At 43.2% G+C, this 18,601-nt stretch overlaps 1 protein-coding gene across 1 annotated transcript in view; it reads right to left on the reverse strand.

Annotated features, from left to right (window-relative positions):
• IGF1R (insulin like growth factor 1 receptor) overlaps positions 1-18,601 on the reverse strand; it is a 94,017-nt gene that overhangs the window by 27,902 nt on the left and 47,514 nt on the right. Inside the window, exons 3-4 of the mRNA XM_053462366.1 lie at positions 2,756-3,065; positions 734-873 (exon numbers count right to left, since the gene is read on the reverse strand). Coding sequence (XP_053318341.1) covers positions 734-873; positions 2,756-3,065 — 450 coding nt within the window. The remainder of the gene's footprint in view (positions 1-733; positions 874-2,755; positions 3,066-18,601) is intronic.

Genomic DNA, 18,601 nt, shown 5'->3' on the forward strand with positions numbered 1-18,601 from the left:
GCGTTCGAGTCGTACTCAGTGCGTAGCATTGTGTTTTGTTCAGAATAACCTTATGCCTATTACATCCATAAGGTCCGCAGCTGTAACCCATACACTACCGGAACATTTATTTTACGGGTAATCACTTCGCAAGAAGGCAAGTGTACAATGATACATAATTAATCAGCACTTAAAAAAGACATGTTAATAACCATGGCATTTACATTTTAAGGCCAGGGGCGTATTTGTATAGAGCTAGACACCATACAGTGACCCTATTATACTAGCGTATATGGTAAAGAATATAGGTGAGGGCGTATAAAGGTTATTTCCAGGTTAAATAGGTAACCTCAAAATTGCAGTTATCATGCACCAATGGGAAATAAGGTCTTTGTGGATTTGTTTCATTATTACTTATTAATCTTTGATATCAATATGTTCTATGGCGGTGTTCACTCCTAAAGGTAGATCTCAATGTATATGGATGAAACTACTGGTTGATGTATTAAATGAACACCTACAACGTTATGGGCCCAAGAATGTTTTTGAACCAGACTCCACTTATTCCCCTGGAAGCTGTTATGAATGCCTGTGAAACTTGAATGCTCAATAACACCCCTTTGTTACGCACTAAACATGGGGTTTGTAAAACAAAATAGTTCTAGGTAAAAACCGTCAGGAACCATACATATCAGACAAATGGCAGACTTGTTGAGCGTCCGTTAAAGTTCATACATGATAATGGAATACTCACGGCCCTTGCGGATGTTAATAAGCAGATTCCCCTTCAGTACTGTGCATCCCTCCAGCATCTCGGCTGAATTGACGGAGTCTATAGTTTTTTCCTGCTCACAGATTTTGGGACAGGGACCCTCGCAGGGACTGCAGAACATGCTGTGAGAGAGAGAGAGACAGATTACTAAAGGACCCACTGCATAGAGCTCATTGCATGGGAGAATGGCGAATAGAAACCACTAGCCTTATCAATACCTCCCTCTGGCCTATAGGCGTCCTATACTGTACAAAGCGTACTGTTCGGATGGAGAAGCACTGCTAGCACATGAACACCACAAGCAGGAAAGGTTAAACAGCCTGGCATTTCTGCACCTAAAGATCACACCAGCAGGCCAACGTTCTCCCAATGACTGGCTGCAAAAGTTACAGAACTCCCCACCCTACAAGCCTACTAACTTCAGCTCTTCTGTCATTATATTAACTGATATCACCTACAGTACGCTGGCTTGGCTGAAGGACCATCATGCATCTGCCACAAATAACCACGCAGACACCTAAAGGTTAAACGTGTTTACTTTGTAATTACGGATCAATACTTGGCCACGGTGCAGCCAGCTGTCAATCAAACATCTAATTTCTACATACATTGCATTGTACACAAAACACACCATAGACTGTCCCCGGCCTAGTGTTTACAAATGGCCAAACTTATTAACTTTCTTAAAGATTGAAATAAAAACCATTAAAGCATTTACTCATTAACCACCCTGGTATTGGCGGAATATCGTTGCTACTGCTGAAGCCACTGGCTTCCCCACTAGCCCATAGCTATTACAGCCAGATTTCTATCACCGGGGCACCAAGCAATGCCCGTGCACCACAAGCAAGGCCGCATCCAACGACGGCCTGCTCCCGCACTATACCAGGTCACCAACATTGACCATTACACTACGGAACCATGGCGACGATGGGTGGAACATCTGCTGGATCAAAATAAAGCTGTCAGCACGCAGAGAGATCTGAAGACCAGTGTTTTTTAGGGGGTGTGGAGGCTTGCAATGGTGTGCGTTTTTCTTTTTGACTTTCACGGCTGTAGAACACTACCATAAGCTCATCTCCAGGACTAGCTTACAGAAAAGGACAACACGGAAAGGAAAGGGGGACCAAGAGGTTTGCATCTCGCTGCGGAGCCATCACTCCAGGTACAGGACCCTGTGTTCTGTGTGAACTCTGCAGCCGATGGGAACTCAGAGTATGAGCGCCTTGTCCCGTATTGACACATTCTCTCGAGCAGCAGATAAACGGTGTCCTTGCATGTCAAAACTGCCTGGCGCTAAAAGAGAACCTGCCAAACCTTTATTTCTTCTACAATGGGGGTCCTGAGCAAGATCATTTAACGAGAGCTGCTCTGAAAATGTGCATAACAACAGGTTTAGGGATTAAAAACTATTACACACATTTGGTCACTGCAATATTTTATTTTTTGGGTTAGTTGTGCCAAAAGAGATTTTATTGGAGTGGAGTCTTTGTTCGGTGTAAAGTAAAGTTCTTCAGATGGATCCTTAGGATTGGATAAACTATTTGGTGCAGTCAAGCAGGTGTTATCCTATTAATATTTGTGTAAAAGAAACCGACCTACATACTGAAGAGAGAAGAGACTGCCATCAGACTGCGATTAAGTGTAGCATTTTCCCGGCTAGGGGAATGGTCAGTCCTTTAAGAGTCCAGATCAACTTTTTGACAGCTCAGGAAAGCAGACTCAAATGTGCATGAAAAAACGGGACCAGCGTATTCTTGATGTCTCATCGTTTCACACTTAAAGATCAAAGTCAGATCATGCCAGACTGTTGCCAATAATAATCAGAATAATTTTATGTGTATGGTGTAATCTTTTTGTCTGAAGCCCCTCCTGCTTTTAAAATAATTACATCAACAATATAAACAGGGGGAATTGAAAGATCGAGACGGAAGATGTGGTGGCCAAACATCTCATACCTCAAACCAAAGAATGGTGTGAAAGACTTGGTTACTATGAACTTACCTCTGGCTTCCATTGAGCATGTATCCTGACGGACACTCTTCCACGCACTCCCCATTGTGGATGATGAACCGGTTTGACCCACTGACCAGGTTATGCACATTGCTGCAAACCTCCAGAGTGATGCAACGCCAGCCATAAAACCTGTAGGTGTTGGGTGGACAGCTCTGCACGCAACGGCCCTCGTAGAAGTAATGGCGACAAGCTACACAAGCCGTATCGTTGTCGGAAGCGGTGCAGCTGCCCAGGCACTCCGGGTGGCAGCACTCACCGCGGTCTGAGCACGCTCTCTTACCACACGTGTTCGGGCACACTGAAAAACAAAAATGAAAGACAACTTACAACTGGTGAACGGGAATTTTCCTATTTTTAACCAATCACATTTGTCAAACATTTGCCGTAATTTCTGATCATGCAGTGAGTTCTTGTCTGGGGGATGCATTACTAGACATCCTTTTATTAGTTACTGTATGTCCTTCTGGTGCTAAACTATTATATAGTAGCGAGATGTTATACAAGAATCATTACACAGGGTCTAGAACGTCATTGTGCATCAAGAAAATAAAACCGCAGAGTTTGTGAAATGAAGCTGAAATCTAGGTTAACAAAGTGAATGAAGCCGGAATCATACTGCGAAGCCTTAGCCACATGTTAACTGCATCTTTCCTACTAACTACATGCGGAGACCAAACTCTGGGAAGCCTCCGCATTAGAATACACATCACTGGTACAACCTTCACTAAAGTGACGCAACAGACCCCACTTCTCACTGCCAATACTATCTAGATTCTAAAGGGCCTGTTCCCCTGGTTCTCACTCACTATTGAGGTACCAGAAACATAGGAGTTAAATGTCCACAAACATTACCATTCAACACATGGTTTCAATGACCCCAAAGCACATTCTCGTTCCCTTATGCAAGCATAATTATGCATAATGAAGGACAGATGAGTAAGAAATCCATTTAAAAGTCGTTGCCGATATATTAATGCCCGTCTGGGGAACGAGCAAACAGAAGGTGGAACCTACATGCGTCTAACAAGCTCTCTTTCCGAGAGAGGGGAGCTGCCTAGCACTCACTAATCCAGACAGGGTAGCATCAAAAGAAGGGCCACTATTTCCATTCCTGGGGCCCTGGTTTCAGGTAATGCTCCCGTGGCCGATTAGTGGCTTAAGAGGATGCAAAATGTCTGAAAAATAAAAACGGTGCACTTTGGAACTTTGGTAACTTCCCCATTTCACCTGCTGTATTTGAACATTCTAGCGACAGATCAACTTTGTAATGCGATTCAGATTTAATGAGTGGCACACTATGGGTTAACCCCGATCAGAGAAAAAGTAAAATCCTAGTAGGGAAGGATATCGAGATCATTTCTAATCTTATTTAAAAGAAGCATACTTCAGAAAATAAAACAATGAGGTTATCTTGATCTAGTATGAAGAGTTGGCAAAGCAGCGGAGAAGTGAAAACGATGCAGAGAGAACACGTGGATCAAAACAAGCTAAGAAATAGGAGAAAGTCCAGCAGCAGAGCCGGATTAAGGTGATTGCAACAGAAAGCTTAATTATTGTAAAGGGTACAAATACTCTGCACCACTCACTCCGGCATGGCCCTCCATGATTATAGGGCTAGCAACCTAGGTGGGGAAAACCTGCGTTCTTCGGCATCTGGAGCATGCAGGCGAGTAAACAGGCCGTGCAGCGGAGAGTAAATCAGCAAGCGAGGGAAGGCTCCTGGCATGACTGGCAGACATTCTCCGCCAAGCCTGGACCAAGGCCCACACAGCCAATATCAAGCTGTCAGTAGAGGAGAAAAGCCTTTCCTACGGCTTCTTCACTGAACCGCTAGAAAAAAAAGAATTCAAGAGCTTGTACCAGGAGCAGCCTGCATCCAGCCCTGGTGTAAGAAGCCGGGGTCCAACACATGGAAGTCTATGCCCTGCTCTCAACCATATTATGAATTTCCCTGCAATTAAACAAAATTAAAGATCCTATTTCATGCTTCAGCTGTCTACCCAGGTCGGTTTAATATCTGATTTTATTTAGTTTTTTAAATTCCATTATTTTAGAACGTCCTGCGGAGCTGGATTAATCACTAGGCAACAGACTGCTTACCGAGGACCTGTGGCAATGTGTGTGGCATGGGCCATACCATAAGAGTGATGCTGCGCATCGCTAACCGTGCAGACACTGGGGGGATAATAGAGCGTCCTGATCCGTGTGTTGTGAGCTATCGATGGGGTGAAACTAGGGGCAGATAGAAAAATGTGTTTGCGAGTACAGCAGAAAATATCTACAAGTAATATCACGGGCAAAGTAAAAAAAATAAAGGCAAAAGCGATGAACACACGCAGGCCGGTAAGGATAAAACAAACTTTAAATATAGAATATTTCATACATACATATGCAACGGACAGTATTCTGCATCACAGAACAAACACTGCTATGTAACAAACCTCACACATATTTGGAATTATAACAAAACGAGTAAACATATCGGCTCCCACAGTGCGCAGTTGGCTAAAAAGTTTAAATAAATTGAAAAGACTCGTGCTGCCCAGGAATGGCTTAGAAGAAGCTCTTTTCTCAGTTATGACATTTATGGGATCACCGCGTGATAATATATTATCACATACATAAAGCTTTAATTTAGACAGGGCAAGAAAAGACATACTTCAAACAAACAAAAAGAACAAAATCAGTGTCTTTTCTGCAGCTGTCACTAGCGTAGGACAAATTGGTCATTTATTCAGTCCAGTGCTACGGTTTGAATGGGGTTGACAAACGTAGCCCCCCGCAGACAGGGTGTGCCACTCGCTGGCACATCACACACAGTGCGTTGTCTTCACAACAGAGCCAGTGTGTCCCGGGATGTGACGGCACAGCCGTACCGACGGACGGACGCCGCACAGCTGTACCGACGGACGCCGCAGTCCTCCAGATCGGCTAATAACAGCGTTATGAACAATGGCATGGGATCTTTACACGATTTCACCTCACGTTATTATTACGTTACACCGCTCCATATTCTGCAACGCTGCACATGTGACCCTAACAAACAAGGCACAAAACTCAAACTCTGTATATAAAGATGAAAAGAAGAGAGCGAGCACAAGCTCTTCCTTGTGTGTATTGGCAGCGGTTGAAGAGCAATCTGCTTAAATCTAATATGTATAGTTATCACATTAAATGCTTGGATGCTTGCAGGCTACAAAGGGATCTTAACCAAATGCTATTAAATTAGAGCCTGGATGACTTAAAACCCACTTGATTGTCTGCTAAGTGGGCAAGCCGTGGCTCCGCTGATCAACTAATCTGTTGTGCAACGAAGGGAACCGCACTGTCTACAAAGACAAAATGCCACTACTATAAATGAAATCCTGTTAAAACACTTCGATTTTACCGTCCGGTCCTGTTTGTATATACCTTATAAGAGTAAAGCAGCCATTGCCCATCCATGACTAACATGTGTGGAATTGAGGGAGAAGAATATTCTATATTTATAACTCATCCCGCTTGTGCTTATGGCCTATTTCCACTCCTGCTTACAGTACACAGAGCTATTTGAAGCATTGTACGCTCCCGAACAGCGTGGATTTCCTAACAAGGCAGGTCTGTGTCCCGCAGGAACAAACCTCAAGCTGTCTGGTGCAGCGAGCGAGGGCCAGATTCAGATGGGAGAGGCCCCCTGCCCTGTGGTTTTGGCAGTTGCTCTGAAAACTGGTGCCGGTGATGAGTTTTGGGCAATTACACGCCTAGCTGGTGTCAGACGTGTGTGTGTATCAATGTTCCTGACACAGTGGGCAACGGCACGGCAGGCCGCGCTTGCAAGCTTCGCAGCGAAAGGTTAAGGCAGTGCACGCCACGAAATTTCACGTATCAGAGCCTTCTACAAAACTCAATGATTCTGTGTTCCTCGGATGTGAATTTGTTCAGTTTCAGAAACAGCATGTTTGTTTTTGATGCCCCAAAGACACCCCTTCGCACAGAGTAACGACCGAAAAGACGACGCGTTCATGCATTAAGTATCTCAAAATGAGGGCCAATACATATCAACACGCTTTCCTAGATCTTTGATCAATTTAGTATATAAACGTATTTCTTTAAACGTTGCGGCTTTTGGGGCTGTAGGACGCTGATGTCCAGCTAACATTCGGAGATCTTGGGAAAGACGAAAGACAGAGGGGCAGAAGGATTTAGGTCCCAAGGAGGGACTGCCCTGCTTAACAGGGACACTTGGAAAGTATTCTAAACTTAAAGGACTTTTTTTATTTTTTACTTCTACCAATATGGCAAAGATGTATTCGAGAACATCTATGGTGCAGACGTGAGACGTAAACAGCATGATGTGCGAAAACATTGCCTTTACCATAATTTCTTGGTTATAATTATAAGAAACAAAAATCCATGCAGTAAGTATTTCCTAAAAGGCAGTGTTTGGCAACATTACAAAGGCAATTACAGTCACGCCACGGCAAAATAATAGAGAAGGGAGGGTCTGGAGCTTTAACAAAGAGCCAAGAGGTTTTCAAAGCCTGATATGACTTTCATTGTTTAATTTTAACATCAATGTGCGTCTCTATTTATTAGAATAGCTAAAGATACTGTATTGCCAATAGCGATGTAACACAAGAAGCTACATTTCATTCTAATTCTACTACCGCTTCCAGCAGAAAGTCCTGCCGCCGCGCTTAAAGGGACAGTCATTTTAATGCCAACGATAAGCTGACTGTCCCCTTTAAATTATTCTCTGCATGCCAATGACTTATTACGCCCTCATACATTTGCACCGCTCCCCTACCCCCAGAAATCTCATCCATCCCTGTGCAGAAAGCACACCTGTTGATATCTTAATGAGTGTTTTCCTGCCAGTGATTGAGCCATGTTGTTTTCAAAGCCCTGTTCCGTCAATCACCCTTTTGGAGAAGTTCACAGAGAAGCAAACGAAGGAAGAAGACACAAGGAGCAGGGGATCGAGAAAGAAGACAGAAGTGGCCAGAAGACAGGTGCACAGAAGCAGTCAGCTTCAGTTTCCAACTGCCCTCCGATTATTGTCCGGGAAATGAAACAAAAAATGTGTCTATTTGCACAATAGTTTCTACTATTCAATGTTTGCATATCTCCAACTTGTTCCTAATGCTGTCCAAAGATTGTGGGTGATTCCTCACTTAGTACAGGCACAGGCTGTGTCCAAAACCGATCAGAGAGACCAGTTTGTGCAGCAAATGCCAGAGATAACATGGCACGGAGTATCAGCACGTAAGAGAAGAGGAGAAAAAGCCATACTTTTAATGTAAGGTCTGCTTAGTAGAAATAGGAGATAAAAACATTGAGCTCATCTAGGATGCCCATTTTTCCCCCATGTAGACTCTGACCCTAAAATAGTCCTTGATTTCGTTTTGAATATGTTCACTGTATTAGCCTCTACCTCTGCTGATGGGAGGTCGTTCCATTTATCTACCGCCCTCTCAGTAAAGTAAAACTTTGTTACATTATATCAACACCATTGACCCTCTAGTTTTAAACTACGATCTCTAACATTGCTCCTAATTTGTAACAAACCTGACTTTACTGTACTTTGCTTAGTAATTTCTTGAGAGAGAAAAAAAAAACTCTGGTTTAATGTGATCAGATATTCAGAGGAATGACAAAGAGAAGCCATTGATTACTCTCCCCAAATACAGTATACAGTTACAGAGTGCTGCCCAAACGTAGTGCCGGAGATAATGCAGGAACCAGCGACGACCACGGTGAGAAGCTGATGTGACCGAAGTTCCCCAAACTCAGTCAAGTTTCTTGTAGATTCTGCCACATGGAGATGAAGACCACCACACGCCTCACAGCTATCTGCCACAGACCATCCTCTGTGAACATCCGTCCCACCCAAAGGAAACGCCTAGCAAGCGGCCAGCTACTATAGGTGTACTATCGGTGTACTGTCGGTGTATTGTTTGAGCTACTAAGCACCTGATCCAGAGTAAAGCTCTGGCGTAACTGCCCTCTATAGGATACCTCTATTTGGATAAATGGGGGCAATTGTTTTTTTTATGCAATTCCATATGTAACCACAAGGGTACATGACGCACTTGGCCGGTCTTCTCATCATTCATTCTATGCAGTCCTGTAAGGGCCAAACATTAGTATGTTTTAGCCAACACAAGATGCTTTAAGGATATGCAATTCTAGAACATTGAAAATGGTCTTAACGCCATAGCAAACAACAAAGGGGTCCAGTCAGCAGAAACATTACACTGGTTGCTATGGTGATAAGACCACTCAAGAGAATCACTTTATGCACCAAACCTTCCTGGGATTTCTCAAGGGAAACACTGTCAGCCAGACCCCTTGGATCCTGATGACCGGCGCTCATCCTTTCCTTTTCTACATGCGCATAGACCCAAGCATTGGCTCAGGCAAATTGGCTTTTTGATACTAACACGCCATCAAAACCAAGACATTTCAAGGGCAGGACACTTAAATTCAATGCTGTAGAGCTATTAAAACAATGGAAACATAAAATTACAGAACACAGTTGAGATTTATGCTTGAAAAAGGCATCAAGTAGCCAGATTCGTTCATTCCTTCGCATTATCAGCACTTGTCTGCTTTGTCTTCCAAGTCTGCTCAGACCTGGGTCACCCTGTTCCAAATGCCTCGCTACGTGCCGGAGTCTGTCTGTTCTGCACACAGATCTATTCATTTTATTTCACAGCATTAGCCGAGGCTCTCTTATTCCCTGGTTATATGACTAAACAGCGCCATTTACACCTTTCTACCCAAATCTCTTCCAGATCTTCGAGTAATAAGAAAATATTTTCCCTTTCCCAGGCAGAAGCAAGTTGTTTACTCAATATGGGAAATACGGCTATAGCAGGGCAGGTACCGGCAGCTGCATGGGCAGCGTTCTCCCGCACATGTTATGTGTAGACTCGGAGCTTTAACCCCTTGTGCTGAAGAGCCCACCCACACAAACGCTCTGGTTTAGTTCTGGCATCTGGAATCCCAATATTTTATTGTTTCTGGTGATTACGAACATTTCAAATGTTTCTGATGATTACGAATACATGGAAAATACTCGTGAACAAAACAAGGCTGAAAACAAGGAGGAAGAAAGGCTTATAGAGAAGAAAATCGGAAGGACGATGAGGGAAAACACAGAAACGACTTGAATGGGGTATTGTTAGTGCAAGAAGCCGCGGGTATCAATGGCTGGAGCAAGGAACAGCAGCAACAACGCAGCTCCTGGATACAATGTGGCACCACGTGACGCGTGTTTAGGAGTCTGGAATGAAATGCGACAGATCATGTGATTTCACTCCAGACAAACGCTGCTAGACATCACATGCAGAAATGACTTCCACCAAATACGTGTCCTGCATTGGAGACGGCTACATGTGTCTGCATCCGTCTGTATAGAAGTGCCCAGACAGAACCGGCACGGCAACGATTAAACTGGGCGGGGTGTCAGTATTAAACACAGGGATTCCAATCAATAACCCGACGATAGGGGGGTATACAGGCTGTGCGTTTGGCCATTAACCATATATAAGCCATATAGCACTTTTGTTTCCCTCTATGACAAACTACCGTTGTGTATAGGATGGCATCTATGGGAAATCTATGTGATTAACAGATTCACAAGACAAAAAACAACAAAATGCATTATTTTTATCTACGCACTTTGGCACCCTATGTTTCTGCCTATAATCTGAACACCGGAGCTGCTCCAGAATCTGCTGGTGCTATGTTTTATATGCTGGTGCTATATTTTATTTCAGGATACCGTGTAAATCTTTTTTTTTATTATTATTATTCCTCCTTTCATAAAGTTATAAAGATGTCAAAGATGCACTGATGTTCTGCAACCAATAAATTGCACTCGTATGTACGGAGCGGCTGCTTATAATAATTGGTAGTTATCAGAGTCATGGTTGGGTAGACATACACACGGACAGACGGACGGACGTTCTAGCGCTGGTTATCTTTTAGCATCGCCCGTGTAACCTTATCCGCGCACCGAGCTTAGGCTTGTTGTGCCGGTTGCACATCGAACACCTCTTGACCAAACGTAGACAAAACAATAGGATTGGAAGTGGAAAAGTCCGGGCCAAGTGGAAAAGACCCAATAAACATGTTTTCCCGATAAGAGAATTGTTTTCTTTTTTCCTTTACCAGGATTATACAGGAAGGGATGGGGGGGGCTGTCGGGCTTTTTAATACAAGAGATGAACAGAACGTTCCCATAAAATTCAAATTAATTGAACAGCCACCAAAGCCTGTAAGAATCAATTAACATTTTAGCAAGGAAAGTCTGTCACACGGTGCAGAGCAGAGACTATAACGTAAGGCGATATAAGTGAAGGGACGCTCCAGCCATCATATGTCCATAATGTATGATCGCTACGTCCTCCTTAAATTAGCTTTTTGTCTCGCTTGCAAATGCATGCAGGGTTTTCCAGAATCCTCCCCAATATGCATTCGCCTCTTACGACATTTGTGAAAGAAACCGGAAATGTGATTGTGTACAAGAAGCTATTTACACACTAAACTAATATATGCGATGGTTTCATCCAGGGAATATGCAGAAACATACCTTGCCTCTGTGTGCTATGGTTTAATATATATATATATATATATATTTTTTTTTTTTTTTTGGTTCTATATGTACAAAGTTTTTATTGATTACTCCTTAATAAAATGTGTATTTCTATTTCAATTCAATTTCATTTAAATAAAATAAAAAATGTGAGTCTTTTACTTTATTATTTTTTTTCTTTTATGGATATTTATGGGTAAAACATTAATTTACAATTTGGATCCATCCTCTTTTAAACAAAGCGTGACTGCCAGATATGGGAACGTATTATTTTGCACTAGATGTTAGTCCTAATAGAAGATCTGCGGCTGTCAAGTGTCAGATCCACACGTCACAGTCCACTAGTGATTTCAAAAGACACACTGTACATATACAAAAATTACAGCATTTTTGCACAAAACTCTACAATATTATAATTTAAAAACAGGGTTTAACCTTTCAGTTATCATTCATGGATCGCTGTATATAGGACAGTATGGTGGGAAAGACATGGAAATCAATAAGTATATATTTGCACTATTTGCGCAATCTACGGGTGACCTCAGACAAAAGTTCAGCATAAGAGACCTATTTATTTTAATTTTTTTGTTACTTCTCAGCGAGGAAAGTACATTCTTGGACATTATCCGCTTTCAAAGATGAGATCAAAGAATTTGCCTTCTGAACGCGGATTTGGAGAGCAAAAGCTGACAGAATATGCCTGTATAAATCAAAATGTCGCCCGGCTTTACAAATTATTCTCTTATTTCATAAGGAATTGGCCAGAGCACTCAGAAATAAACATGCAGCCAAGAAGAAGTATTTTAAGGTTTCCGTCAAGCATCCGTACCAAAAATATGACCAGCGAATCACATTTTCCACGTTAATCCAGAAACATTTGATACAAACATCTTCTGAGCATTTTTTTTTTATTTTTGGGTTTTTATTGAAGTGTGTGGATATTACAAATCCCAACATACAAGCGAAAGAACAAGAAAATAACATTCAACCTGGGTATCCGCTGTAGCTTGTCTAGAGTCAAACACCTTAGAGGCTTATCGTTAACTAGTACAAAAAAAGAAAAAAAGACAAATACAACCCATAAATCAAACCTCTCCAAGGCATTTAATCACCCATTTCATTGGAATTGCCAACATCTCCATTCTCAAGACAAAGACTTGATCTTATGACGTACAGGCTGGCCACACACACAGAACCTACTTCTCACCTAATATCGAGACGGCACTAAAAGGAGTCCTCAGCTAGATCGCATATAGGCTTTAAGGTAAACATGTCTCCTCAAACCTCCAGAGACACCTAAAGTTGCTGGTCTGTTCCCAGGTCTGCTTCATGAATAGTAAGCACAGACGCACACAACAAAAAGGTTCTATTACTGGTCCACAAGAATACTCTAACCTATTGGGCCATATATCACCTGTCCTCAGCTATATCATACTAGGACGAAAAGTAACTGGAAAGCATCGGTACCACCAACAGGGACTACAGACTATGTGACCTTATGGAACAAGCTATCCATCCTCACACTGATCGGAAGTCAAACACAGGACGCTCAGATGTATGGCTGAAAGAGTTAACGAAGCATGAAAGCTGGTCCAGGAGAATTTATGAGAAGAGCCAAGCCTGCAACACTAACATCTCCTCGGCTTCTCCACAGCCATCCTGCTTAATATAGCTTTGCAAAGAGAGGAGCCCTGATCTTAAACCACCAAGCGCACCGAGATATGCTCAACACTCTCTTTTCTTGCTCCAGTGTTGACAAAAATAATAGAATTCTATTCATAACACAGCTGGGTACCGGGACCCCACATGCCAAAAGCCCTTTAGCACGGCTTAAATTATGAAACAAACATTTAAAAAAAAAAAAAATGATTGGAATGTGTTTACGAGATAGGACGGTTTCATTTCACGGCAAAGCCTGATGTTAGGTTTGTAAACGGCAATGCGATTACAGACAGATTTGAGCAGGAAAACATTCAGGGAGTGTAAGCCCTGAAAGAATGTAGCGAGAGAATAGACCCCGTGAATCGGAAATTCCGATGTTCTACATAAAGACACCCTCCAGCTCGCTAGATAATTTAATAAGCTACAACGCACTCGTATATAGCCAGCATCGAGCCAGTGCTGCAGTGCATCCACGTGTGAGCCCCATCCGCGCTGTACTCTGCAGTCTGCACCAGGTCTTCCAGGCAGCCCTGTCACTAATAATTAATGTACCTGCTCCTCACTCACAAGCAACAGAATCACTTGGAGCTCGCGCAACACAAATACAATTCAGGTCACTCGTTGCATTTAGAACAAAACCTGTATGCGGCCAGGGCTCAGCTCGCTACTCGTACGGACATTTCTACCGCGTTGAAGGAGCCATGCGCAGCCCCATTTACCCTACACAGACCGCTTCTCCACTGTGGCCCCTCAGCAAGTCCAGGGAAAGAAAATGAATCAGCCAGCAGGACAAGCGGACTTGTGTTATTATACTGAATAAAATGGACTCGGCTATTGTTCACCTGAACCAAACTAGCCCGTATAATGCATAGGTACACAAAATGACATGCATTTCCCATTTCAGGGGTCCGCGTGGAAAGCCAAGGGGGGACTAAAACAAACCAGTCTCGTGGAGCTGGCGGACCCCTCCCATGACACAACTAGCGAGTAAATACTCTGGCAGGGAGATTACAATAATCCGCATCGCTTGGCGTGTTCTGACCGCACAAACGAACCAGGTGCTCCTGAAACGTGCAGCCACCGGCCAGGACACATTTAACATCTTCACTGCCTCCAGGAGTCTCTAAACATACGCGTGCCATTTTACCTGTACTAAAATACACACAGAATACACGGCTTCAGTAAACGCAAGTAGCATTAACCAGTTGTGTGCCTAAAGTGTGCCAGATCGATGCAGTTATCACCTTCCTGGACACATTTTGGATTTAAACGCTGGTACTCCGGTATAAACGTGTGTTGACCACAAAGCGTTGACACTATGATGCATGGAGTGTACTGGGGTTCTGGTACGGCAATGCTCTTTACATACATACATACATACATATACATTATATATATATATATATATATATATATATATATATATACACATACATATATATATTATATATATATATATTTTTTTTTAACTACAGGGTGTGCAGAAAGCAATGCCCTATATTTTTCCTGCCCCCGTCAGTGCAGAGGGATCATCTGTCTGGCATTTGGTGTAAACAGGGGGGGTTAGTCGTCTCCGGTGGAAATGCTGCATCTTTGTGGGATGCCCCAATGATGGACAGAAGCCTCTGCCAATGGGCTTTCTGGGTTGCAGCCGAAGTGAATTGCCAGAGCAACCAACCAGAGGACAGGGAGGAGGGGCTTAATGACTGATATGTTATTCAGAGCAGAAAGGAGTAAACAAGCTCTTTATTGTAGACGTGTGTGCAGGAGGAGCTAAGCCGCTCTCCGCCACAATCAAGCCCTGGATAGAAACTACAAAGGGAAAACATGATTACAAAATATTCCCTGCCCTACTTCTGGAGGTCACTCCTGGCTGTTGTCACAATCGTAGATTAGCCGAGCTTCACAAACACGTCTCCCACTCACTATTAAGCATCTGCTGCAAACACGTGCGTCGCAGCTATCAGACAGGTCCTGCGAGATCCGCGTTTACATTACAAACACCCATTTCCTCGTATTCTCAAACACCCGCAGAGCTGCCACTGCCCCGCTGCAGCTGCAATTGGCTTTATAACGGCTGATCAGCTACGTGATGCTGGGCTGTATAGAATGCTATTGAGGCCTTGGGCAATCCTCTGTTTATGGCCCACGTCTATACATTGGCCGTTTACGCAACAGAGCCCTGCAACGTCACGCAGCTCGGAGCCCGCAATGCAAAATACTGCCAGCCCAGAGCACTGCAACGCCAGCTTCCCACTACCCCCCCGGGGCTGACGCAGACAACGGCTCTGCCCTGAGAGCCGTGGAATTGTATATATTTATATATTATATATACAGTGAATGCTTTGTGCCAAGCGCATACACTAAGTTAAGAGCGTGGCCACAATGCAAACATATAGCTTTTTTTTTTAGATCACTGTTGGAATAGAAATGTGCGCTTCTGGCTGTAGCGTTATCTGTACTTTAGACCAAAAAACCTCGCCGTGAGAATAAAATAGCGTGTTTGCCATCCTTTTTAGTGATAACACACCATTTGAGCCTTTGCAATAGATAATGCTAAATATATATATATATATATATATATATATATATCACACACATCCTTATTTGTGGTAAATCAAACGCATGGGGATCAGGCTTCACCAAGGGGTGGTAGATAAATGGAACAGCCTCCCAGCAGGAGTGGTAGAGGCTAATACAGCTAGGGAATTGAAACATGCATGGGATAGGCATACAGCCATTACGTTAAGACAAGACCAAGGACTGATTAAGGTGCGAGTCTTTACACCAGGGAAAAACGGTCTGATTGTATGGGCTCAAAGGTTTATTATCTGCTGTGAAAATAGAATTTCTTTTGATTAGTAGCACGTTCCAACAGACGCCGTGCGTTAACAAGGAGTTATCCCGTATACAGATGTGACTGAGAGAAACACGTTTGCTCTTCCCAAACGGTGTATTTGTGGACCCGCCGCTTACATGTCCTAAAAAGCAATGATTCACGTATTTAACTGGAGATACCGCATTTTCAATGACTTCTCTATACATAGATATCTAACAGCCTTTCACCCGTCATTACAGCTGAGAAACAGATTAAAATACAAACAATATACACTAATAATATCCTCATCACAGACATGAATATATTTTTTTCTACCATCCAAGACCCAGTTTTCATATGAAAGTATTCACAAGTACCGCCTGGCAGGGTAGAGCAGAGCAATAACTGCTCTGAGAAGTGGCTTCGATAGGAACCCGCCCGCGCTATGGCCCCGATACAAACACCTGGCGGACAGGTCAGAGTGCAGATAACACGCAGATAACGTGTGGATAACACACAGATAACACAGGAGAATTTCCATTGAATGAGCCACATTTGGACAAAGTTTACAAAGCTAACATATCTCGCTCAATGGTGCGATGGTTCCAACACAACCCCATCAAGTAGACCCGGCACACCGACAGATTAGAAGGCTGGCAACTCAAATATCTCTGAAGCTTGTGGAGGTGTTTTGAAGATTTACTTGCGGGTGAGGTTAGAAGAGATGTTACACCCCATTCAGGACCACAGCCGATGGGAAATAACATTTAAAGAAAACGCATAAAGCTTAGCGTATAAGTAGGACACTACATAACATCTTCTATAACCGTGCTGGCTAACACCTTGCCGCTGCAGCCGATGTCCCCATGATGCAGCTTCACAGGAGCTGCAGTGCCACTGACTAACCAGCAGCGTCCCGTAAGTGTGAGTGGCCGGTCTCCTCCTGCTTGTAACAGGCACCTGGCCAACAACCTTCTGGAATTTGCAAGCAACACACCATGGCCAAAACACAGCGCGTAAGTCAACAGAAAGTCCACGCAAAGCTGTTGCCAAAGCTATTATCAAGGTATTTTAAGGTGAATGCATGTACTGTATCTGTGCATTACATATAAAATTAGATTATATATAAACATATTCTTTGTCTTTTTACTGTTATTCTGTACAAGTCACTCGCAGGGTGTGCATGTTCTAAAGACAGCGACAACACAGCTCCATGATTAGGCTGTCAAGTAACTAAAGCAGGATGGCGGGATACAAACAAACTGTTATAATACGGGTAAAAAGGACAATCTCCCTGAAGCAATCAGGTTTTCCTTTGTTATAAGCCATTTACAGGTTTCGGAATCGTGGTCTGCTCGATGGCTCATGGACATGGAGACTTCTGCCATAGCTTTGTGTACAGTTGGCCGACTCGGTACATGAAAGTGCTTTCGGGGATACATTTGGAATTGCAATGGGAAATAATTTAAAATTCATTGATTTAAAACATTAGCCCCCAAAGCTTCAATAGCTAAAATAAGTTTTACTAAAATGTCCTTTATGTGTACAAATGAGTCCATGCGCAGGTTATTGCCATTTACTAAGAGGAGCTTCTTTGCACAGGTGAGACTGTCTAGCACCTTGTGGCAATGATTGGACAACAAGCGGCCGGCATCTATATCAGCTCTGGATCACAGCTGGAGTGAAAAGAATTTCAGAAATCTGCCATTGGCCATATTAGATTCCAAAGGAACTTTTTTTCCCTCTTTAACTCATTAAGAAATACCCTAAGCATGTGAATCATGTCAAAATAGCCATTGGAGGTCATTGATATGTTACTAGGTAGCCATGTCTGCTGGTTACCGGACAGCCTAGACAAGGAGAACCGTGGAGACGTGAATCCGTTCCTTCCCAGAAGGCAGCTACTCTGCATTATAAGGCGCTCCCCATGAGCTTATAGCGCCTGATAGTAGGGTGCTCGTGTCTTCTCTCCAGACATGCGTTTCAAGACGGTAACATGGAGCAGAGTTACAACCAGTAACGATAGCGACACCAAGCACACAAACACTCCTGCAGAACCCAAGTATCAGTGTCAGGATATTCATGCCGCTAACAGTCCCGATTCAAGGACAAGGAAAACCCACCATGGTAAAAGTTACGAAACCAAAGATAACGTCCCTTTTCTAGATTGCACGCGATGGTGGCCCCAGGTCACTAACTGTTTTGGCCAAAATACGTTAAAACATATATGCGTCGCTTGCGTTAGCTTTAAAAACCGCCTCCCTGCATGCCGTAAAAGGGTTAACATATGCGATAACAGACACTTATAACCTAATTAGCAGTTACTACTTAACAAACATGTTCATGATCCAAACACCCTCTTTGTGTGTAAGCTCTGTCCCCGGCCAAGTCTCTTATTTATTCAGGTTTAATAAATGGCACTATTTGCTATGGCAGGAGTCACCCAATCTATTGCCACTTGCTGAGAAAGAAATTGATTTCTGATTAATGTTTAATCAAAGCCAAACAACCCCATCTGGGAGGAAGAACACTCGCTAACCCAGTTTGTGGGAATGTGACTGTGCTTATCTTACTGATAGCGTTACTGCTTACACCAAGCAAGTGTGTTAAGCAGGTGACCTGTTCCACTTCACCCTCCTGACACCTCCAATTCCAGTACACAAACACACACGCACTCGTACGTACACAAACACACATACTCCGATTATACAGGGAACAGGCTTTAAATAGAAGACGCAGAAAGCTCTTAAGCTTCTAAAAACTATATACAAAT

The sequence above is a fragment of the Spea bombifrons genome, chromosome 4 (assembly GCF_027358695.1).
Source record: "Spea bombifrons isolate aSpeBom1 chromosome 4, aSpeBom1.2.pri, whole genome shotgun sequence".
NCBI classification, from domain to species: Eukaryota; Metazoa; Chordata; class Amphibia; order Anura; family Pelobatidae; genus Spea; species Spea bombifrons.